Source organism: Hydra vulgaris, chromosome 05 (assembly GCF_038396675.1).
Source record: "Hydra vulgaris chromosome 05, alternate assembly HydraT2T_AEP".
NCBI classification, from domain to species: domain Eukaryota; kingdom Metazoa; phylum Cnidaria; class Hydrozoa; order Anthoathecata; family Hydridae; genus Hydra; species Hydra vulgaris.
Window position 1 is genome coordinate 34,443,067 of NC_088924.1, and position 26,308 is coordinate 34,469,374.

Sequence of the window (26,308 nt, forward strand, 5' to 3'; positions counted from 1 at the left end):
AATGTTGATAGTGAAAGTGTATTTGCAAGTGTATCAAAAAGAAAACTAAAACCAATAATAGTACCGAGTAAACACTCAAAATGTGTCAGTGGCTACAGATTTGTTGATATGGAAATTCTTGCCTCCGTATTTGATAAACTTGGATGTCCAGAATGTTTGCAACCTCTGTTGTCTTTAATCGAGAATAAAAAGTCTTGCAAAGGATTTGCATCAAAATTATCTATAGGTTGTATTTGTGGATTTAAATTAGACTTTTACACATCAAGAAATGTAGAAGGATATGATGTTAATAAAAGAGTGATATATGCTATGAGAACACTGGGTCAGGGCCAAACTGGTCTACATCGGTTTGCCACTCTTATGAATATGCCAAGAGGAATATGTAATAAAAGCTACAATGTTATTGTACATAAATTAGTAACAGCAGCGCAAACAGTATCTAATGAAACTATGCATGAAGCTGTACAAGAACTCAGGGAAGGCAAATCTCCTGATGAGGTAGTTGATATTGGAGTTTCTGTCGATGGAACATGGCAAAAAAGGGGATATAGTTCCCACAATGGGGTTACGGCAGCATTGTCCATAAAAAGTGGGAAGGTTTTAGATGTCGAAGCCTTATCTAGGAAATGTAAAATATGCGATGAAAATCGAAATATCCTCAATTCAAAACAGCAAAACCAAGCAGAATTAAAAACACATGTTTGTAACAAAAATTATGATGGATCTGCTAGTGGAATGGAAACTGTTGGTGCTGTAAATATATTTAATCGCTCTCTTGAGAAATTTAAATTACGGTACACAGAATATTTGGGTGATGGGGATAGCAAGAGCTACACTACTGTTAAAAGTACATACAAGGATGTTGAAATAATAAAATTAGATTGCGTTTGACATTTTCAAAAGCGTATTGTATCTCGCTGTCGGCAATTAAAAAAACAAGTCAAGGGCTTAAATGGTAAAGGCCGTTTAACAAATGCTACAATTGATAGATTACAAAATTATTTTGGTATTTCTATTAGACAAAATTGTGGCAACCTTGAAGGTATGAGATCCTCAGCCTTTAGCAAGTTTATTTCATGTTGCATCTTCATCGAAAAATAATTATCATTATCCGCATTGTCCGGTCGGTAAAGATAGTTGGTGTAAATACAATCGAGATAAAGCTAATGGTACAAATGAGTATAAACCAGGAATAGGTCTTCCTATTGATATTATTCTTAAATTGAAGCCCATTTATGTTGAATTAACATCAGATTCTTATTTAAACCGTTTACTTCATGGGAAAACGCAGAATCAGAACGAAAGCTTTAATGCAATGATATGGTCCAGAATACCTAAGTCAAAGTATGTTTCGCTTACACAGCTAAAGTTTGGACTCTATGATGCTATTGGAGCCTTTAATATAGGATTAAAGTCTAGTATTTTAATATTTGAAAAACTACTTATGATACCAGGACAGCATACCATTTCTAGTTGCAATTACTTGAACCGGAGAAGAATCAGGATGTCGGAGTATAAAAACAAAGATACCATCAAGAAGCGTAGGAAAATTTTGAGAGGACGCAAACATAAAAAATCTGATAAATTTGATCAGAAAGAAGGAAATATGTATGAGGCTGGTTTTCATGAATAAAAACTATAGTTAACATACTTTTATATATGGTATTTTTTGAGTTACTATTGTTTTTATAACATTTTTTTTTCCAATTTTATCTTTATTTGCATTTTTCTCAGAACGCTGGTTTTTAATCTCCCGGCAAAGATATCTTGAAAACCGCTTGACCGATTTGTATGAAATTTTCAGGAAGGCTTCCTTTAATAAAGATGTATACAATGAACAGACAACTTTTTCAAAACATTTTTTAAACAGAAGAAATATTGAAAAACGTATGTGATTTTTGTGCTAAAAATTATTTCTACAATCAAACATGGATAACACCTGGTAGAAAGGTTGTTAGAAAAAACTGTCTGCTTATTGCATAGATCTGTCAATATTCTATAAGTTTTGAAAAAATCAGCTAAAAATATTATTCTAATCAACTCCAATCTTTGCCAGGGCGAGGGAACTAATTTCACTTTTTTCCCTAGTTACCAGGTTGCCATGGCAACGGGGTGCCATTATTTGTGATAAATCTTCCTAACATTTTATGTCCTCCTATTTGAAACATATAACAACTTTTGTAATGCTATATTTTAGAAAATAAATTTTTGAGGGGTGTTCCCCCTTAAAATTTCAACCTTATCTTCGTAGTTTAGTAATTTTGTTACAATAGTTCTTGGTTTGTGGATTTAATTTCCTGTTCTATGAGCTCTTTCAGAACTACTCCTTTAACATTAAGTCCATTTTCTAACAAATTATTAATTTTTTTCCGAGTCGTTCCTGCTTTCAGAGTCATTTTCAACAATTCCTTCAAAACGAAAACTATTTCTTCGATGACGATCTTCAAGTCGGCGTATTTTATTTTTATCTTCTTCCCCTAGGCTTGACTTTAAAATCATTTTTTTTCCAAATTCTTTTACTTTTTTGTCGTTGTAATATTGCGAAAACGTAACACTTTCTTCAATACCTTGTTGTGTTTTTTCAAAATGTAATATTTTAGTGTTGACTTTTAAAAGTTCGACTTTTCTGCTTTCATTTTCTTTTTTTAATGCTTCATATAAATGTTGTAAAGACGAAACTTCTTTTTGTAAAACGTCAATTCGATCGTTAGTTAATTTAAAGTTTCCGCTAATCAACTTGATTATATTTTAAAAAACATTTCTTGGAGTATTTTCCGTACAAGTTTTATTGATATTTCTTAAGCTTTATTGATTTTTCTGAATCTTTACTTGAACTCATTATCAACAAATAAATGAAAAATAACTAAACCCAATCAAAACTTTGATTATACACGACAAGAGTAAGATCAAATTATGAACAATAGACAATGAAAAAGATAAAGGAGTTTTAATATTTAGTTTTTATTTTAGGTTTCTTATTTTAGCCCCAAGAAGCCCTTACAGTTTTATCACAGAGCACCGTGGAAGAGCATTTGAAAGGAAGTTCACGCCATCCTTACCAATATTATAAAACTTGCCCGGAGAGGGCGTTGAACGACGGATCTCTAGCTTCTGAGGCAAGCATGCAACAACTGCACTAAGGCTGCTTTATAATGTCAGAAAAGAGCAAAGTTAAAAATTCATCATCGATTACTTTTTTTTTTTATTTGAGTTTTCTTATAAACAAACTTTAGCAAAAAACTATATGACTATTTTTTATTTATTATCTAAAATATTGTTTAATTGTTTAATTTTAATATTTAATAATAATTTAATTTTAATAGGTAAAGGCTATCATAGATTTTTCATGGCATCGAATCTCAACAAATTATCATATATTTATTATTATTTAATTAAGCTATGAAAGCATATGTTATGATGTTTATCATATGTTAGATGTTTGTCAACTGTTTGAAAATAACATTGGCATTTACTGTTTGAAAGCATTTAAAAGAAATCTTATATAAATTGCTTTAATGTATTCCATCATAATAAATTATATTGGAATAGGAGAATATATGGGTTTTTTCAACATATTAAATGTGCAATATGAGAATAATTTGGTTTCAGGAATAAATAATCGATTTGACTCTTCAACTCATTTAAAAAATAGATTTCATATTTTACCATAATTTTTTTGTCAATTAAATTTTTCAAGTACTTAACTTTTGTTTTTCCATTAGATATACAAAATAATTTTAAACGAACATACTGCCTAAATAAAGTAAAATCCTATGTATAGTTGTTTAAAAACATTTCTGAGATCTTTCTATTAAATTTGCACTATTGATTTTAAAAACATACTGCAATAGAAAGCCTGAATAAAATTGAACTGTTCTATTGATTCTGAAAATAACTCAATAAAACTTTTATGTGGGGAAATTGTAAAGGTTTCCTAGAGACACTAATGAATCACTGTTTTTTAAAACTTATGTTATTGTATTATTATCTGACTGCGAATATATTATTTACAAATATCATCCTTTTTTTATATAAAATTCAGAACCACAAAATGTTATATTAATAACCTTAAATACATGTAATTACGTTGGAATAATTTTGCAATACCTCCACGAATACCGCATCATTGCAAAAACATTAATGTTAATATTAAGATACAACCGCTAATTGTTTACTAGCATCTCAGAAGACCTCATTCACGACATTTAATAATAATAATTTTTTTATTATAACCCTTAAAACTTCTTTTCTAGCAACAAATAAAGTTTTTTAAAACAGATAAATCTCACACCCTGTGAAATTCACAATCAACGTTATCAAAAAAAACCAACAAAATCCTTATATGGAAGTATTAATTTCAAAGCATATTAATGCAATTAGTAAAAGTAAACTAAAAATAACTTCGTAATCGTTATACTTGTAATTAATTAGCTATTATGTTTATTAAACGCAATAACGTTAATGCACATCTATTAGTAGAAAGATAAAGCTTTTGCATTTTTTTATGAATTAAATTTATTAAATATTCGTTTTTAATTTGCAATTAAAATAATTATCTTTTAACTAACATCCGCCACAGTCCAATTTAAAAAAATTATATGGGTAGTAAATAAGATTAATATTTCTAAAATAGCTTTGTAAAATGTATAAAATGAACAGAAAATATATTTAAGTCACTTATTTTAGTTGAAAGGACTAAGTAAAAAGTTGAAAGAACTAAGTAAAAAAAAAATGGCTTATTTTAGCATAATTGTTATATTCCTGGTTTCATTTCAGTTTTTTGTAAGTGTATATATTATATTATAAAATGTATGACTATGAATAATATTGATAAAACTTAATAAATATAGCAGTCAACTAACAATATTAATAAAAATTATAAATAGTGTTAATAAATTCTTTATAATTTTTTAATGCAAATTATTTTTTTTAGCTGAGTGAAGCGAATTTAAATAAAATCACTGATGTAAAGTAAGTTTAACTTATTTAGCGGGAGGATACTAAACAAATTTTTTTTTCTAAATATCAATCGTTTCTTTTGTTAAGTGTTTAAGACCATTTGCAATGTGATTTAGAAATAAAGATAATGATTTTGAAGACGAATCAAACGACGTAACTATTTTATTTATTAATATTATGTCGTTTTAATTTGTTTAATCCTTTTAGGATTATATTTCACCATTGGTTTAAAAATATATTTTAGTTTCATAACCTTACGATATTTTATGAAATTACATGAAAACAAAAATGTGTACATGGTTATATCGTACATATTTGAAACATTACAAATTTAGCAAGTAGGTTTAAGGTAAAAATAAACGCTATAGTCGTTAATCCAACACATATGGAGTGTTTTAACGTATGTGTGCGCGTTTTTATTATTTTTCTGTTTTTTTTTATAGTTGTTTAGATTTATTTAGATAAACATCTTTGGGAGCTATTTTAAATTAACATTTTGTTATTTAGAAAAACGAAAAGATACCTTTGGACAAATTGAATGATTATGGTGGAGGTTATGGAGGGAAATATGGCGGAGGTTATGGAGGGAATTATGGCGGAGGTTATGGAGGGAAATATGGAGGAGGTTATGGAGGAAAGTATGGTGGTGGTTACAAAAAAGAGATGTAAGGTTTTAACAGTAACATAAAAATAATCTTTTTATTAACAAAAGACAATAGGGCTTTTGTAAAGTCATAATTTCATTTTTTTGTAAAAATATTCTTATTTTACCAGTAATGAGTATACTCATTAAAATATTTTAAATTTACTCAATAAAATATTTTAAATTTACTCAATAAAATATTTTAAATTTATTCAAAATATTTTAAATTTACTCAATAAAATATTTAATGAGTAGACTCATTAAAGTATTATAATTTCTTTTTATAATTAAATAATTTTTACTTTCACTTTTACTATTTTTTTGCAGAGGGAGTGTGGAAACGCAAACTAATTTATTTGTACTTTGTTAAGTTTATAACAACTAGCCCACGTTTTTTAATTGTGTCAAATGTTTGAAATAACTTGCAATTCGTTTTAGAAATGAAGACAATGATTTTGAAGACGAATCCAATGACGTAACTATACTCAAACAATTTTCTTTTTATAAAACTTTATTGATTTTATTTTTATTTTATAGGCCAATATTTATCAAGTGGTTTATCAATCAACATTTTGTTATTTAGAACAGCGAAGAACTATTTTTGAATAACGTGAATGATTATGGCGGAGGTTACGGGGGAAAATATGGTAGAGGTTATGGAGGAAAATATGGTGGAGGTTATGGAGGAAAATATGGTGGAGGTTATGGAGGACAATATGGCGGAGGTTACAAAAAAGAAATGTAAGGTTTTAAAAACAACAAACTTTTAAAAAAAAACACAAAGTTTTTGTATACGCATAGTTTTTAGATGCAACAAACTCTAAATCTTGTTCCCAACCCCAAATGTGAGGGCAATAATTTATTGAGTTTTATATTATTACTTAATTAAAATAAATTATATTCACCTGTAGATTTCAGATTTAAACCTTGTAAAGTTTATAACCACCTAACAGTGAGCGGGTTATAAACTTTTGCTTCATTCATGTGGCAAACATTTAAAGTTTGCTGCATATCTAAAAGTTATCTTTCTTGAACACACACAAAAAAAACCAAACAAAAAGCAGGTACGATCCCTGCAATTAATTAACTGCTTTTTATATTCAAATTTTATTTTTTATGATGAAACTTTGTTATTTTTGCTTTAAGCTGTTAATTTTTTTCAGAAGGAATATAGGAAAGTAAACTAATTTATCAAGTGTAATCTTTTATTATTAATTTTTCAAACAATATCTTAGAAATAAAGAAAACGATTTTAAAGATGAAACCAATGACGTAACTTTATTTCTTTTATATCTTTTTTATGTTAATTTAACTATTTTGACTTAAAATGTTATTATTTACATCAATCTATTAAGAATTTTTTTAAATTACAAACTATTCTAATAAGCTTAAACGGTATATATATATATATATATATATATATATATATATATATATATATATATATATATATATATATATATATATATATATATATATATATATCGGTTGTTGCATGGCAATAGGTTATGTCGCATTTTTTGCTTTTTTAAAGTTTTGTCCATAAAATGCCCAAAATAATGTAACCTTTGGTGTGGCAAAAAAATTTATCTTTAAATAGTCGGAATAAAGAGGTAAAAAAAAGATCGAACTTAATGACAACCTAGAAATATTCTCATTATTAACATGACAAAAGGCTTTAACTTTAAATACATCCAATGTCATTATGAGAAATCTATCGCTATATAATTACCGATATTTTAAATATCAATTTATATCAAATATTTTTATTAATCAACATATTATTTAGAAAAGCGAAGAGTCATCTTTAAACGAAATAAATGATTATGGTGGAGGTTACGGAGGAAAATATAGCGGAGGTTACGGGGGTAAATATGGCGGAGGATACGGAGAAAAATATGGCGGAGGTTATGGAGGAAAATATGGGGGAGGTTATGGAGGAAAATATGGCGGAGGTTACAAAAGAGAAGCGTTAGGGTCATAACTAAAAAATAAAAATTTAAAATTAAATTTCTATATTATTGTTGCGTTGAACAATTTTTTTTATCTCTTAACTAAAAATTTTAACTATTATAAATTGTAATTAAAATGCAGTTTATATTTTAAGAGTTTAATAATTGTGTATTGATTTTATTAGATACATTATAATATATATTCTTACTTTATTTATTTCTATTTACTTAAAAACCCTGTTTAAAATTTTTAAGTTAAATAATCATTAATGAAACAATTTTTATTTTTTTGCAATGTTGTATTTTATATTTTATCGGCCTAAAATAGTCTATTTTAAACATCTTTAACTCAAAAATATAAGCAGAAATTGACCCAAATAAATTAAGAATAGCAAATCTTAAAGCGTCTATTCAAGGTCAAGGTTGAACTATTCAATTGATATATTCAAGGTAATTAAAGACCAACCTCAATCCTTTTTTTTTTTTTTAAAGCTTCTTGAGAGAATATATTATAACAATTAAAGGAACATTTTAATCACTATAGAACAATAATTTTTTTCTTACCCACGCATCTAAATCTTTTGCTCTAATCAAGAAAGAGAAATTTTATAGTATTTATCTATATAAAAAAGGCATTTAAATTATGATATTGTAACTAAAAATGTTCTTTTTAATAATTTTTTGTTTACTTTGTGTTTTATGAGTTACTGCTTAAATAAGTGTAACGGAATCATTAAGAGTAATTCCATGTCAAAACAACCAGGGCATGCAACCCTATGTCTTTGGATTTTTTTTTATATTTTTACCGTAGTTAGTACATTATAAAATAAGATAAATCCCAAAATTTCAAGGTCTAACTCCCAACGGTTTGTGAGTAATGGTTGTTTTAATTTTAGCTACTATTATTGATTTGGTCATTTTCCGCCATTTTTAATTTTACATTTCTCTTTATAAAACCAAGCCTTTAAACGTGTGAATTCTAAAAATAAGTGACTTAGTTAATCTCAAAGTGAGGAATTTAAATATATAAATAAAAAACTCATTTTATAATTAAAAAGTACCTAAATATCAATTATAAATGTTAAAATAATGGACACCTGCCACTGTAAAATTTTTAGGTGTGCGGTGAATTTTTTAAGCCTAAAATTTCAAATTAGGTCATTGTATGTTTGAAAAACATTGTGTGAAAAAATCATTTACGCCAAATGCATAGTTTTGAAAATATTTTACTTTTGTACTAAAAATGTATATATAATTGCAGGGGCGGACCACGATTTTTTGGTGTTTGAGTTAAATAACTTCCAGCTAAGCTCTATACTCCGAACCTTTGAATGTTCATACTTATGTCATTTAAGGATGTTTTGCAAAAAATTGCACTGCGAAGAGTCTGGTAACAAAATACCCTAAAAAGTAGAAATCATCCGCCTAAACGTAAAGGGAATTGATTTTTTCAAACAGAAAAATTACTTACTTTAATAAGACTAAAAATTGTACATATTTTTAAAATTTTGTCAAAAAATCATTTGGCATTCAGAAGGTATAACCATGTAAAGTTTACAACCCCCTCAAAATGAGGGGGTTGTTTAATTAGGTATGATTTCTAAACAAATCATTATTTTTCAATGAAATTTTATTACCTTAAAGAAATTTCTATCTAGTTTAGGATATTAGAACTCATATTTCAAAAAATTAATTTCCCCACGTTTTAGATTTCTAATTTTTAGGGTATTTTTGTTCCCAAGTTCTTTGCAGCACAAATTTTTGCAAAACATCTTTAAATGACATAAGTATGAACATTCAAAGGTTTGGAATATAGAACTTACCTGGAAGTTATTTAACTCAAACACCAAAAAATTGTGATTCCGCTCCAGAATTAAACGTGCAATTTTTATTTCTTTTCCTAAGAGTAATTCCATTTCAAAACAACCAGGCGATACAACCCTAAATTCACTGATTTTTTTTTCAATTTTCGCCAAAGTACTTAAGGAAAAAATGATAATTCCTACCAACATCTAAATCTAGGTGGTTCTCAAGTTATGAAAGTTTTTTTAATATAATTTTTGTTTCCTTTTTGTTTCTTGGTTCCTTGTCTTTTCCAATTATCAAAGTTTAATTGCTGAATTCAGACATATTCATCTAATTTAAATGTTGCAATTAGTTCTACATAAATAATGTAATTAATACTTGTGCATTTTTAAATTTGCAAGTATAACATTTTTTAATTCATTATCAAAATGATTTCACGTGATATTGGTAAAGTTTTGAAGTCAGAGTGCCATAAAACCTCATATTCTAGAATAAAGAGATTTTTTTACTACATGACCTAGACACTGATACTCGTCAAAACATTTTATGGAGATCTGAGTTGCGTGCTTGTGAAGAACTATTCAGCATTTGTAATCACCATTTTCACTACTTTGGAAAAAGATTTGAAAAGAAAAATGACAATTATTGTAATGTTTATAAAGTGCATAAAAAAAAAAGAAAGGTAATTTGATTTCAAATATATTTTATGTAATTATATCAAAAAAATCCTTCTTTAATTTTCAAATTGTATTACTTTTCTGATGGATGTGGAGGACAGTATAAAAATTTTCAAAATCTATGCCATCATTCAGAAGATTTTTTATTGAATCCTGAATGGATATTTTTTGCAACCAGTCATGGCAAATCTTCTTGTGATGCAATAGGTGATACAGTAAAACGAACAATTGCAAGAAATCATCCAAAGAAAAATCAAATACTAACAATCGATGCAATGTTTGAATTTTGCTCTAACAAAACGCTCACAATAAAGTTCTTTAAACTTAATAATGTCATAAAATAAACGATTTGAGAAGAGAAAAACAATACCAGGAGGGCGAAGATTTCACCATTGCATACCAGTTTCGAAAGCATTTATGTTATTTAAAAAAACTAGTAACAATACAAATCCAAAATCTATTAATATAACTAAAAAATCAAGTTACCAAAATTTAAGTTTGATAAATTTTGAGCTAATGCAGAAATACAAATATTACGCATGTACATATGACTCGTTTTGGTGAATTGCAGTAGTTGAAGAAAAAGATGAAGAATATAATGATATAAAAACAAAATTTATGCATCCACACGGTCCATCTGAACAGTTTTTCTGGCCGAAAAGGAATGATTATTGTTGGATACCAATCACCAATAACATTTTGGTGCACTTATTAATGTAATAACATTAATAAGTGCACCAAAAATAATATCAGACAAATATGAACTTTCAAAAAAAGATTTTAACAAAATTAATAAGTATATATTTGTAAATCAATAGTTTTTAATGGATATATTATAAAAAATTGTATATCAATTCAAGTATGAATCATTTTTATTTATTTTGAATACTACGATAAGCGAAATATGCTATATTTGCTTTTTTTGTAATATTTTTCATTTAATTTTTAAACTATATATTTGGCAGAAATGATTTTTTCACACAATGTTCTTCAAACATACAATGATCTAATTTGAAATTTTAAGCTTAAAAAATTTACCGCACATCTAAAAATTTTACTGGGGCAGGTGTCCATGATTTTAACATTTATAATTGATATTTAGGTACTTTTTAATTATAAAATGTGTTTTTTATTTATATATTCAAATTCCTCACCTAGAAATTAACTAAGTCACTTATTTTTAGAACTCAAATGTTTATAGACTTGGTTTTATAAGGAAAAATGTAAAATTAAAAATGGCGGAAAATGACCAAAACAATAATAGTAGCCAAAATTAAAACAACCATTACTCACGAACCGTTGGGAGTTAGACCTTGAAATTTTGGGATTTATCTTATTTTATAATGTACTAACTATGGTAAAAATATAAAAAAAATCCAAGGACATAGGGTTGCATTTAAAAAAAAATATGGTTGTTTTGACGTGGAATTACTCTTAAGTAGAATTAGGATTTTACTTGCATTTCTTTAAGGTTTTTCCTAATTTAACTTTTTAAGTATTTAACGTACGAAACTAGATTAGTAACCCCTATTTAAAAATGACTATTTTAGTTTTTTTAAATTTTGGTTCTTTAAAAGGGGGAAATTTAGGGTTAAAAATACTGTGGACCAGAGTGACCGTCAGGGTTAGTTGTTCCCCAGGTCTGATTTTTTTTCAATTGTTAGATATACATTAACAAACACCATTTATAATATTTTGAACTTCTGGGGGAGGGGGGTTGAGCAAAGTAAAAAAAATTAAAAAATTTTTTTTTTTAATTAAAATGTTTATAAATTTTCGACAAAAACCGCTGAAAATCCGCGAAGCTGATCAATTTTGTAAATATTTACGGGCTGTTTGAATAAAACATGAGCTGTTTGTTTCACGCAGTTTCGTAAAGTAGTCTAATACCAGGGCCGACGACACCAGGAGGAGGAGGGGGGCGAACAAGAGGGCACTGCCCCCAACCCCCACTTTTTTTTTTAAATGACCATTTTTTAAAATTCTTTTTTTTAGAAATTTCTACATATAGAGGATTTTTAGATTTGACAATTGCGGCTCTCCCCTTTAAAACCCATGTTGTCAGCTCTGAAAACTCAAAAGATAACTCCTGCAATTGAAACTATGGTTAAAACTTTTTGGAACCAGTAAAGTTTAGAGGGAACAACTATCCTAAAATTATATAATAATAAGACAAATAAGGAAGATATCTACAATGAAATTCTATGTTTTAGTATCAAATTCATTTGTATGATACAAAAGTTTACTGATATACAAATACTTATAGTATAAGTTTGATATAGATTGAGACATTTTAGTATATTGTATATGTAAGAAAATGTATTGAATAAGTTTTACATTACACATATTTACGAATATGCATATACAATATTCTTATGATTTTTAATATATGTTATACTTTATGCATTTAAGTATGATGAGATTACATCGCATGAATGATGAGATTACATAGCATGAATGATAAAATAACATAGCATGAATGATGAGATTAAATAGTATAAATGATGAGATTACATAGCATGAATGATGAGATTACATAGCATAAATAGACTATCTAATCTCATTATAGTCTTTTTATGTGATGTTTAATGCAATTTATATTATGTAATCATTACATAATATAGATTGAGGCAGTTATGTGTATTGTATATGTATGTATATGCAGAAACATATATTGTATAAGTTATACATTACACAAATTTACATATACAATATGCTTGAGTTTTTTAAGGTATGCCATATTTAACTATACATTTAAGTGTGGCGAGATTACATAGAATGAATAGGCTAAAACTTACAGTAACCTATGTAAGTTTATTGAGCCTCTGAAATTATAAAGTGTAAAGTATTGTGTTCCATTTGATCTTAAATGCACAAGTTCAGTGTTCAGAATAAGTAGTGAAGGACTGATTTATATATAACAAGACCTTATATTAATATATATATATATATATATATATATATATATATATATATATATATATATATATATATGTATGTATATATATATGAATGTATATATGTATATATATATGTATATATACATGTATATATATATGTATATATACATATGTATATATATATATGTATGTGTATATGTATATATATATGTATATGTATATGTATATATATATGTATATGTATATGTATATATATATGTATATGTATATATATGTATATATATATGTATATGTATATATATATGTATATGTATATATATATGCATATGTATATATATATGCATATGTATATATATATATGTATATATATATATATATATGTATATATATATGTATATATATTTATATATATATGTATATGTATATATATATATATATATATATGTGTATATATATGTATATATATGTATACATATGTATATATATATGTATATATATATATATATATATATGTATATATATGTATATATGTATATATATGTATATGTATATATATGTATATATATATACATATACATAAATATATATTTATATATACATAAGCCCATAAAAACCAGAGGGTGGTAGCAGGGGCATTTGTATCCCCCCACCTTAAGTTTTATCGTACTTATGTTAATTAAAACCTTAATAACAACGTGATTAAAAATAGTTAGTAAAATTACATTGGTCCAACGTGTTTAAAAACATCGCAAAAATTGGTTGTTTATCCGATCTAAACCCAATGTTGACCCAATGTATAGGGATCAACGTTAATCCAATGTATATGGATAAACAATGATCCAATGTTTCTAATGCAACGTTAATCCAATGTGTACTGATTAACGTTGAATTATATACACACGATTAACGGTAATCTGTATACATTGGAATAACGTTGTGTTTGCATTGAGAAAAGGCAGATTTAAAAAAATATATTTGTATAACTTGAAAGAATTATTTTTCATTCAAATATTTCAATTGAATATGGAAATATATTTTGAACATGGTAGTATATTTTTCTCTTTCTTATATTCTCTGGTTTTAAGGTTTAATATTTTTATACTAAGGTTACCCTATTTAGATCTTTTATAGCCTTTTCTACAATACTGCTTTATAATTAAAAGCTAAAACGAATACTTTCAACAATTCGTATAAAATTAAAATAAATATACACTAAAAACAAAACGAATAACATCACTAAACCGTATAACTTAAATAAAATAAATTTTATATAAAACGAGTTTTTTTAGTATACCGTATTATTTCAACTAAACTTTATATAACTATTTATGTATTAACTATATAATTTGAACAAAGTAGGAACTAAATTATTTTAATAAGAACCGTATAAATTAAACTAAATTGAGATTAAATTACATATTTGTACTTATATATACAAAGTTTGGTTACAATATAAATATAAAACGAAATTGGTCTTATATAAACCAAGTTTGTTTACAGAATAAATATAAAACGAAGAGCCGCAATAAACCATATAAACTAAATGAAAATTTAACATAACACAAACAACTCTATTTTACCATATTAATATGATCATTATGAACCATATCAATTGAACTAAGTAGAAACTAAATTTTCTTCAACTACCTTTTCTATAATTGCACTTAACTTCAATTTTACTTGGCCCAGACAAATGCGGGATTTTAATTCAAGCAATGTATTAATAATATATTATGGTGGCTTAAATTAATTTATCGATTTTTTAACCGTCAGATAAAATTCAAACACAAGTCAAAAAGATATACACTTTTAGCGAGAAATCTCGCCACAACTTTCTGCTATCATACAAAAAGATGTTTATTTTTATCTGAAACCTAAAGAAAACAAGGCTATGAAGACTTTAAGAAATAATTTAGACATTACCTTCAAAAGAAAGGTAAAGGTGGGGGAATATGCATCCTTGATACCCTAGTTTATGAAAAGAAAATCATTGAGATTCATGAAAATAAAGCCGCTTATGGTGAATTATATGAAGATCCCACCACTCAAAATACACACAACATCGTCAATGAAATTTTATTCTCAAAAAACTCTTTAATTCTCAAAAAACGTTTTAATCACTGAGAAGATTGCCGAGTTCATGTTACCATGTTACCATGTTACTAGGAACAAACTTTAGAACTCATATTTTTTATGGCTCAAAATCCACAAAGAAAACGTGGAACATGGACCAACCGTGTAAGGTTACAAAGGGCCAACTGACAACATATCAAAATATGTTGTAAAATACCTTCAACTCATGGCTGAGTCACTTCCCGCTTACTTCAGAAATACCACACACTTATTACAAATTATATCTAAAATCTCAATTCCAATAAATAAATATACGTCACAGCCGATGCTGAGTCTCTATACACCAACATCCCTCATGAGGATAGAATTAAGGCAATAGAAAATCTAATACATAATAACCTACAAAATATAAAATTTCCAAAACAACTCTCACCTCCCACCTATTACTCCCACAACTTCTCTTAGTAGACTACTAGAGCTAACACTAACTGCTCTTTCGTGTTTGGCAAACTTTTTTTCCACCAGAAGTTTTGGACCTCAATGGGGACAAGAATGGCCCCTCCATAGGCAAATATATGAGCAATAGATGAACAGATCTGCATGAAATATAACAAAAATGTAATATTCAATTAAAGGTTTGTTGATGATATTTTCCTCATCTTCAACGAGACAACAAACGAACTAGAAAGTCTAAAGGAATACATGAACGTACTCCAAAAATAACAAAAATATAAAATTTACTTTTATTACCTCTTCAACATCAACCAACTTTATGAATATCATTCTAGAAAAAAATGAAGATGACACCTTCTCTTCAAAATTATATAGAAAACCTTCTGACACACTTTATTTTTTAAATTTTCACTTAAACCATTCAAGACATCAAAAAATCGATATAGTAAATGGTCAGGCATGAAGACTAAATAGAATTATTTTGAATAAAGGAAATCTAATCTTAGAACTAAACAATTTGGCTAAAATCTTAATTGTTAAAGGTTATCTGTTGAATATAATAAATCACTAATTTAACAGATCTCTCATCAACATACACAGGACACTGTTACTTCATGAAAAAAAGAATAAGAATAAAACAAAAAAGAATAAAATAGCAAACAGAATTCTTATTGTACTTCGTAATGATTCTATTGGAAAAGATTTGATAAAAAAAATTAATAAACACTGGCATATAATTGGTAATGATACATATTTGAAGAAAATCTTCAATGAAAAACCTTTCAAAGTCTTATATAACTGTAAATCGATTGGCAGCCAACTGATCCACACAAAACATCAAAATGATCCATACAAGCATACAAAGATCAACGTCCGATAACTTTTAAAACAAAAACTTTTTAGAATGGTAAACATCTTACATTCATTTAAGTTTAAAAAAATTGAAATTTAGTGGTCTTGCTTGGTGAAGGTATCATCAAAGAAGCCTTGTTACCAAAATGGAAACAATTATAGGAGGTCGGTTTTCCGACTGAACCTTCGTTAGCTGATATGGCATAAGGACTGAAACAAAATAAACTTAGAAAAAATTATTTAATAACTTAATTTTTTAAATATAAATACCGTAAAAATATACATATTTTATTTATTTGAATTTTTTAATATGAACATGGCTAATAGTGAGGTTGATTGGTTTTGATACTTTGTCGCTGGTTGAGTGTTACTAAAAATGTTTTTATAGGATATGATTTTGGGATCTGATGTGTCATGAAGCATGAGCTTCATGATATATGAAATTTATTTAGAAAATAGAAGATCTATTTCACCTAGATACAATAAAAGTTATATGATTCTGATGTATAATAATTTTTATGCTGAAATTACCCCATATAGATCTTTTACAGTCTTATCTGAGTTGCTCTCTTTTTAAGAATCATCATGCTATGACATCAGCAAGAGTACATAGAAGAAAATGTGCGTACTGTTTGGAAGCGTTCTTTCATGATGAGGAAATAGTAGTAAAGGAGCGGAAAGAAAGCACGGAACCGTTAAGGAAAGGTAATAACAAAGAAGGAGAAACGCAAGATGATTTAAAGTTTCTTGCAGAAGTTTCGGATGCCTTTACAAATGATGTCAGTAGTGAAATAATGATCATATAAAAACTGAATATAATTTACTGAATACAGATTATATCCTTTATTTCTTGCCCTTTTATTAATTTTTATTTATGATTAATTATTTATTATCTTTAGTTTATAGTTAATATCCCAGTTTTATTGATAAAACCCCAAGATAAAACTGAGATAAAGAATACTAAGACTAAATTTTATGTCTAGTTTTATCTTATCGTCATTTTGTTGAATTACATAATTGGTATCCAAAAATGATTTAATGTACTTATGGTTTGTTACTAATTTACTAAATATGTATCTGAATTATGGCTCATTAATACATTTTTAGTCCTGTATTCAGAACTCTATATAAAATGTATGAAAGGTCTAGATTTTTGATATACTATGTTAGGTATTTTTAACTAATAACCTTGTACGAATAATGCTTGTGATTTACAAAATGACAAAATATTATAAGATTTCTTTTATCTAGTTTATCTGGTCATGTGTATGTTTATCTGGTTTATCTTGCCATATGTATGTAACGTAATGTGACCATCTGTATTTAACGTAATGTGTTCATTATTTACAGAAAGAGTATAAAAGTACATCAGAGTTAAAAACAAATCAAAAATTTGTAGTAAAATACCAGATTCAGATATTATAGATGGTCACATTACGTTAAATACACATGGTATTATTACGTTAAGCTTTTTGTAGATATATGTAGACAAATATGTCTTCAGCAACAACTAGGTTATTAGGCTTTATTTTTTAAGTCTACTTCCTTAAGATTTTCCTTTGTGCAAAAAGCTTTATTAACTTTCTTAAAGGTATATTATTGTCCATTGTTTTAAATGGGACAAAGATAGGGTATTGGCTGTAGTATGTCCTCTCAAATGTTGCAACATAAGGCTTGACGCGGACGTATAGATGAGTTTTACTTGCTTTTTTGAGGATAAAATACCAATGGGGGTTTCCAGGAATGATACTTTGAGATGGTTAAAGCCTATGTTATTCAAACTATTATAGACAGTCCATTAATATGAATGAATCGTAGACCCGACAGCCACCCATCTTTGGATTAATGGAAAAAATATTATTATTTTTTTCTTCTGTTGTTTAGGTGCCCCAAGAAGACCTAACGGTCTTGTCACAGAGCACCGCGGAAGTGCATTTAATCAGGAAGTTTACGCCTCCTTCCTTACCGTGACGCAAAAATATGTCCAAAGCTTGTTTCGAACCCGGATTTCCTGCTAATTAAGCAAGCGCTCTTACCACTGCACCACGGCCGCACTATTGGAGCAAATCCATCCTACACACGTGTCAAATATTCCTTTTTAGTCATTATATCATATGCACTGATTACTTAATGTTGTTCAAAGACATGCCCTACATTATTCTTTTTTGTTTAACAAAGCCCTGACTGAAGAAATCTTATTAAACTTTCTTTATTTTTTAGTTCAATAAAATGTGTAAGAGGAGACATCTTCAAACGTTGAGAAATTAACATAGAGTGAAATAAAAACGTGATAAAAAGTTTGGAAACTGTTTTCCATCAATCATTTTATTTTTTAGTAACCAATAGGTTTCAAAATAAATCGCACTCGTTAATTGTTGATAGTTACCGAAAATAGGGGGAGGGGGAGGTAAGGGTGCGCCGTTTACACGTCCACCGAATTTTATTGTGGATATCTTCTCTCTCCAGTTCCCAAGTTAATTCATTTTGGTCTTATTTGTCAATAATCTCAGACTAATAATATTGGTCTGAAATGATGTAGATGGTGTACCTTGTGATGATGAAAGACTAAGTATCTGGGAAACAGGAGCGCTAATAAGACCTATAATATTGATCTTATTATAATATAATCTAATAATAGTGGTTACTTCTAAATTTACTGGTTCCAGACAATATTAATTCAATTGCTGGAGTAATCTTTTGAGGTTTTGATTGCTTCACCTAATTGCGTGAGACAAACAGCACACGGTTTATATAAACAGCCCGTAATTATTTACACAATTGATCAGGTTTGCAAAGTTTCAGCGGTTTTTATCGAAAATTTATAAATATTTCGATAATTTTATATATATATATATATATATATATATATATAAATATATATATATATATATATATATATATATATATATATATATATATATGTATATATATATATGTATATATATATATATATAAATATATATATATATATATATATATATATATATATATATATATATATATATATATATATATATATATATATATATATATAAATAAATTATGTTAGTGTATTCTACAAACAGAGTGCTAAAAGAACAGAGCAATAATAAATTAGTAAAAACACTTATCTAAATTTTGATTACTTCAACACTGTGTTTCACCATCACTAGGTTCATCAGGAAGAAATCTTCTTCCTGATGAACCTACTGATGGTGAAACACAGTGCTGAAGTAATCAAAAATTATATAAGTGTTTTTACTAACTTATATATATATATACAGTAATGGACAAAACATTTGCAACCAACATCGAACAATGCTAAAAAGTGTTCCTAATTTTACATGTCTTAAAAACAAAACAAACTATACTACCACAGCAAACAGTTCAGGAGTCTGGAGTCATAGCATGCCATGACATGAGCAATCTGCTGACAGGTAACAGCACACAGGCAGAATTTTGTTGACAAGTGGCATTTTGCAGCGGACAAAACAAGTGCAACTTTTTTGGTTTGTTTCATTTTCTTAAGTCTGGTCCGTGTCAACGTCACGGAAGTTTTTTAATAATAAAAGGAAGTATCCAGAAGTTTCCAGAAGAAGCATCTGGAAGCATCCAGTAGCATCCAGATATATCCAGAAAACATTCAGAAGCATCCAGACGCATCCACAAGCTTCCAGAAGCATCGAATAGAACATCTAGAATCTTCCAGAATAGGTTCACACAGGTTCATTTTACTATATTAGAGACATGTAAATCGACATGTAATTCAGTCAGTATATGGAAGTCAATCAGTCAGTATTATCAAGACAGTTTATCAAAGTGAGTTTTATCAAAGTGTTTTATCGAAGAAAATCAATACAAGAAGTGAAATACAACAAGTGTTTCATTACATCAATACAGTCCACATCCAACCAAGACGTTGTGTTCCACAAAGCATTATTGTATCATCACAAGGTAAATGTAACACGGTAAGCCTTGAGAAGCGTGATTAATTATTTTTATTATTTTTATGACTTCAAGTGCAAAAATGGCTCCCGACAGCCTTGGATTGGAACTAAGAAAGAAAATTATTGGCGATTACGTAAGTGGAATGTCACAAAAAAGTATTTGTGATAAATATCGTGTGAAAAAATGGACCGTATCAAGACTTTGTTCCAAATATCGTTCTACGGTGAAGTTGGCAGCAGATAACCAAGGTGGAAGACCGCGTTCCACCACATCTAGAGAGGATTCTATGATCGTCAGATCCGTCAAGAAGGATCCCTGGATATGATCACTTGAGATACAAAAGCAATTAGAGCTGCCTGTATCGGACCGAACAATCAGACGACGTGCTGTTGAAGCAGGATTGTTTTCTCGACGTCCTGCAAAGAAACCGCTGATTTCACTAAAAAACCAGAAGAAAAGACTCCTGTTTGCTACATCTCATATTGAATGGAATGTGCAGAAATGACAAACTCCTGTTCAGTGATGAACCGAAGTTCAACATCATTGGGAGCGATGGCATTTGCCGTGTACGTCGACCGGCCGGAAAACGCCTCGATTTACGTTACTGCCATAAGACCGTGAAGCATGGTGGAGGCAATATAATAGTCTGGGGGTGTTTTTCTGCTAACGGTCTAGGTCCAATACATTGAAACGATGGAATAATGGACCGTTTCATGTATAAAAATATCCTGAAAGATGTTATGTTACCTCATGCTGAATGGAATATGCCAATAAAATGGGTTTTTCAGCAAGACAACGATCTGAAACACACTGCAAAAATAGTCAGGCAGTGGTTTCAAGACAACCACCTATCGGTGAGGGATTCGCCGCCTCAATCTCCGGATCTCAACCCTATTGAGAACCTGTGGGAGATCGTCAACCGCAGAATTAATCGTGAAGGTGTTCGTAATAAGGATCAACTGTTTGAACTAATCCAAAAGGCCTGGCAGCGATTCCACAAAGTTTCATTGATCACCTGATCGAATCTATGCTTTGAAGATGCAAGGCTGTGATCGACAACAAAGGATTCGCCACGAAATATTGATAGCGAAATACAGCTTGGTCAACATTTTGTCGAGTTGCACTTGTTTTGTCCAGAAGGAGATCAACTTTTTTTAATACTTTTGATTAATTTATTTATTTTCGTGTACAAATAATGAACTTTGTGATGAATAAAACTTGAAGAACTTTGTCTCTAAACAGTTACATAGTTATTTCTCTAAATTGAAAAAATGCAGCATTTTTATATAAAGAAACTAAATTAGCATTATTTGGTTGCACTCGTTTTGTCCGATACTGTATATATTTATACATATATATATATATATATATATATATATATATATATATATATATATATATATATATATATATATATATATATATATATATATATATATATATATATATATATATATATATATATATATATATATATATATATATATATATTATATATATATATATATATATATATATATATATATATATATATATATATCGTCGTTTAAATATTGCTACAATACCAAAATGTACCAATAAATATTTACATGGCCGGGGCAAATAGAAGACAATAGTAGTCTAATTATTAAGCCCCGTAGTTTACATCGTATTTTTACATTACAAGCAGTTATTTTATAACATGAACTTTTATACTACCATTAACAATTAATAGAAATATATTTTTTTATATAATTAACAAAAGCAAAAAAACAAAAAAATATACGCAACTTAAAAAAGACAATAAAAATCTCAAGATGTAAAAAAACAAAATTGAGTATAAGAGCTGACTTGAAAAAATTATAAAAAGAACCATTTGTTAAAGTAATTAATCAATATTTATTAATAGGATTAAGAGTTATTTTCACACAGAAAAAAGCAAAAAAGGCGACTTGTTCGCTTAAGTAAAAAAAAAATGAATAAAAAAATAAAAAAATATAAATAAAATAAGATAAAAATAAATTTAAAAGAAAAAAAAACAATAACAAAACTTGTATGTATAAAAAATATATATAAACATAAAAAATAAAAAGTAAAATAATAAATAATAAATTAAAAAAAATAAAAGAGAATAAGATTATTTAAGATATTTAGAAATAACTTAATTCATTGTTAAAAGTAAGAAGTTTTTGTTTAAGTTTTATTTTGAATGTATTAAAAGAAGCAGTAGTTTTGATGTCGTTATTAAGTTTAGAATGCCATAATTTAGGTCCTCTATTTGCAATAGAGAATTTGTAGGCCCTATAGTAGGTTTTAGGCCCTATAGTAGTTTGGTGGCCCTATAGTAGGTTTTGGGTTGAATGTAGTTCTGATTTGAAAACCTAGTAGAGTAAAAATGATTTATTATGTTGAAAAAGGTATTAAATATTACAGGTGTCATTTTATTATCAATTTTGTACATAAAAGTAAGTATCTGATAAATGTTTAGTTGATAAACATTGAGTATATTTAGTTTGTTAAACAAACCTTTGAGGGCGTTAAACTACTTACGTTTAAAATAATTTATACAGCATGTTTTTGTTAACTGAATAGTTTTTTTTATTTTGGTTGCATTGGTGCTGCACCAAGCAATATTTCCATTATTAAGGTAGCTTTGAATAAAAGAAAGGTATATTTTTTTTAAACAGTTTTGGTTTAAAGATCTTTTAGCTTTATATAATAAGCCAATATTTTTTGATATTTTGTTTTCTATTATACTTATGTGTTCGCGCCATGAAAGATTTTCGTCGAGAAATACTTTTAAGAACGCATACGAGTGCTCTCTTTTTATATTAGAGTTATCAATACATGGATAGGGAAGTTTAAATGGAATAATTTTTTTTCGATGAGTCTATGAAAAAGTGTGCATTTGGTTTTACTTATAATTAAGGATAGTTTATTTGATTTGAACCATTCAGTTAAATTTGTGAGTTCCTTATTGACTGTTTCATATAAAAAGTCGATGTTACTCAACAAGTTTGTGTCATCGGCGACTAAAATTGTTGTTAAAATATAAGAAAACTTATGAAAGTCGTTTACATAAACAAGAATGAGTAGTGGTCTGAGTATTGATCCTTGAGGAACACCGCATGTGACTGTTTTATATTTTGATTTTCGTTATACGATATATATTATTTTCTATTTGTTAAATAACTTTTAAATCAATCAATAATTAAGTTTTTTATGCCGTAATGCAAACCTTCCATTTTTTTTTTAAAACCTTGATATCTTCTATCTTCTATATATATAAAAGGCAATGTGTGTGTGTGTGTTTGTTTGTTTGTTCTCTATAGAAATCCAAACCGCCGGACCGATCTCGATGAAATTTGGCATGGGGGTAGTCCTCGAGGGGGAGAAGGTTCTTAGCTGGGTTTTGACCCCGTACCCCGATCCCCGGGGTCAAGGAGGCCCAAAAATGGGCCCCCCTGACCCCGGGGTCAGGGGGGACCATTTTTTGGGCCGATTTTTTAGGCCCATTTTTGTGTACAGATATCAGGTAAGCCAGTTTAAATATTGGCCCGGGCAACGCCGAGTAACTCCAGCTATATATATAAAGGGCAATGTGTGTTTGTGTGTGTTTGTTTGTTTGTTCTCTATAGAAATCCAAACCGCCGGACCGATCTCGATGAAATTTGGCATGGGGGTAGTCCTCGAGGGGGAGAAGGTTCTTAGCTGGGTTTTGACCCCGTACCCCGATCCCCGGGGTCAAGGGGGCCCAAAAATGGGCCCCCCTGACCCCGGGGTCAGGGGGACCATTTTTTGGGCCGATTTTTTAGGCCCATTTTTGGGCCCATTTTTGTGTACAGATATCAGGTAAGCCAGTTTAAATATTGGCCCGGGCAACGCCGAGTAACTCCAGCTATATATATAAAGGGCAATGTGTGTTTGTGTGTGTTTGTTTGTTTGTTCTCTATAGAAATCCAAACCGCCGGACCGATCTCGATGAAATTTGGCATGGGGGTAGTCCTCGAGGGGGAGAAGGTTCTTAGCTGGGTTTTGACCCCGTACCCCGATCCCCGGGGTCAAGGGGGCCCAAAAATGGGCCCCCCTGACCCCGGGGTCAGGGGGGACCATTTTTTGGGCCGATTTTTTAGGCCCATTTTTGGGCCCATTTTTGTGTACAGATATCAGGTAAGCCAGTTTAAATATTGGCCCGGGCAACGCCGGGTAACTCCAGCTATATATATAAAGGGCAATGTGTGTTTGTGTGTGTTTGTTTGTTTGTTTGTTCTCTATAGAAATCCAAACCGCCGGATTGATCTCGATGAAATTTGGCATGGGGGTAGTCCTCGAGGGGGAGAAGGTTCTTAGCTGGGTTTTGACCCCGTACCCCAACCCCCGGGGTCAAGGGGTCAAATCCCCTGACCCCGGGATCAGAGGGGACCATTTTTTGGGCCCATTTTTGTGTACAGATATCAGGTAAGCCAGTTTAAATATTGGCCCGGGCAACGCCGGGTAACTCATGCTAGTTCATTAAAAATAACCTTGAGATTTGCACGAAAACCTGGAAACACGTAAATTTTTTAAAAAAAAGTTTATTTTGTAAACAAAAAAAAAAATTAAAATGCTATGATACGTTATAATTGATAAGTAAACAACTCATTTTTATTCATTATGTTTAAAATTGAAAATTTATATTGCTTTTTTTAAGGATTTCAACTGCTGTTCTGGCGGTTTCCTTTTTTTTTTTTACAATGCTAAACAACCTTTCTAATTCAGCATTACTGTGAGAAATAATATTCCTAAGTTATCTGAAAAGATTTTTGATTATATTGGAGGTTAACCTCTCTTTTACTACAGAATCGAAATTTCATAGTTGCCTTATTTCATATATGATTATTCCAAATACTTTTGTTAAACGTTTCTAATTGCTACAAAATTAACTGAAATTATCCTTATTGTTCAATAATAATCATTAAAATTATTAAATAATAAAAATTTAATCAAAAATCGTATCAAATACCTGAGCATCTTCAAAAGCATTGTCATCAAAATCATTGCCCTAACCGGGTAATCTGCGCACCATGTTAAGCTAAATTTACTCTTACATTTTTGCTTTTTCGTCATTTTTAAAAATTTGGATTTGATTTATAATATAAACAGACCCATGGTTAAAGCTATATGTTGGTGCCGATTTTTCATCTATCTTGTGCACTTGATTTTCATTAGTTCTTGATGTAACGACAACTTTCTCGGGATTCATATTATTTTTAACGAAAGCAGGTTTGAAAAAAATTCTTTTGAAAATTTTTAACACTTACCGTGAGAATTTTGGATTAACCGTGAGACCGTGAGATTCGTTATCAAACCATAAGTCTCACGTTAAAACCTGGAGAGTTGGAAGGTCTGCCTAATGTTTTAGTTTAGCTAAAAGAATGTTATGATCAACTGTGTCAAACGCTTTACTGAGATCTATGAAAACTTCTACTGTATATTTTTTTTCATCAGATTCTTTAAGTATGTCATGAATAAGGTGAATAATGGGATGGTCAGTGGAATGTCTTGATTTAAATCCAATTTGTATGTTGTAAAGAATATTATTTCTACTTAGAAAGGAATAAAGTTTGTTGTACTTAATTCTTTTTAGTATTTTGAGAAACAAGGAAGAATAGAAATCGGTCTATAGTTTACAACGTTTGAAACATCAACAGATTTGAAAAATGGTACAACTTTTGCAATTTTAAGTTTTTTAGGAGCAACATCTTTTTTTAAAGATAGACACGTGCAATAGTGAAATAATTATTTATTTTATTGATTTTATAATGACGCGACTACTGCTATCATTTTATCCCAAACTTTTTTAAGGTAAAAAAAAGCATTGCATCCAACAGTTTTCTTTCGGTAAGTTTCCATTTTTATTATGAGAATTTAAAAAAGATTCGAATTTTACTTCTGCGGCTTCTATTTTTGTTGCTAAGTTACATTAGCATTACCAACCTACTTTAACAAAATACTGATTAAATTGTCCTGTAATGAAAGATTTATCTGAAATAAATTCATTATTTGATTTAAGATTGATTGGAAGGCTACTCCGATCAAGATTTTTTT

General features: G+C 28.8%; 1 protein-coding gene across 2 annotated transcripts; it reads left to right on the plus strand.

Annotated features, from left to right (window-relative positions):
• The first annotated feature begins 4,650 nt into the window (after nucleotides 1–4,650).
• LOC136080037 (keratin, type I cytoskeletal 9-like) lies at nucleotides 4,651–7,767 on the plus strand. 2 transcript variants are annotated; one of them, XM_065796665.1, is made up of 8 exons: nucleotides 4,651–4,782; nucleotides 4,934–4,971; nucleotides 5,076–5,112; nucleotides 5,467–5,624; nucleotides 6,041–6,077; nucleotides 6,186–6,343; nucleotides 6,838–6,874; nucleotides 7,392–7,767. In XM_065796665.1, the coding sequence occupies exons 1-8, from the start codon at nucleotides 4,732–4,734 to the stop codon at nucleotides 7,584–7,586; spliced, it is 711 nt and encodes a 236-aa protein (XP_065652737.1). In that variant the 5' UTR covers nucleotides 4,651–4,731; the 3' UTR covers nucleotides 7,587–7,767. The 2 variants fall into 2 exon arrangements, with proteins under 2 accessions (XP_065652737.1, XP_065652738.1); XM_065796666.1 differs by lacking the exons at nucleotides 4,651–4,782; nucleotides 4,934–4,971; nucleotides 5,076–5,112 and adding an exon at nucleotides 5,153–5,359.
• The last annotated feature ends 18,541 nt before the right edge of the window (nucleotides 7,768–26,308 follow it).

Bases quoted from the DNA above. Each gene is read 5' to 3' on its own strand.
- LOC136080037 (XM_065796665.1), top strand. From the start codon at position 4,732: ATGGCTTATTTTAGCATAATTGTTATATTCCTGGTTTCATTTCAGTTT. The intron at 4,972-5,075 runs GTAAGTTTAACT...AATGTGATTTAG, and splicing joins AATAAAATCACTGATGTAAA to AAATAAAGATAATGATTTTG. The intron at 5,625-6,040 runs GTAAGGTTTTAA...AATTCGTTTTAG, and splicing joins GGTGGTTACAAAAAAGAGAT to AAATGAAGACAATGATTTTG.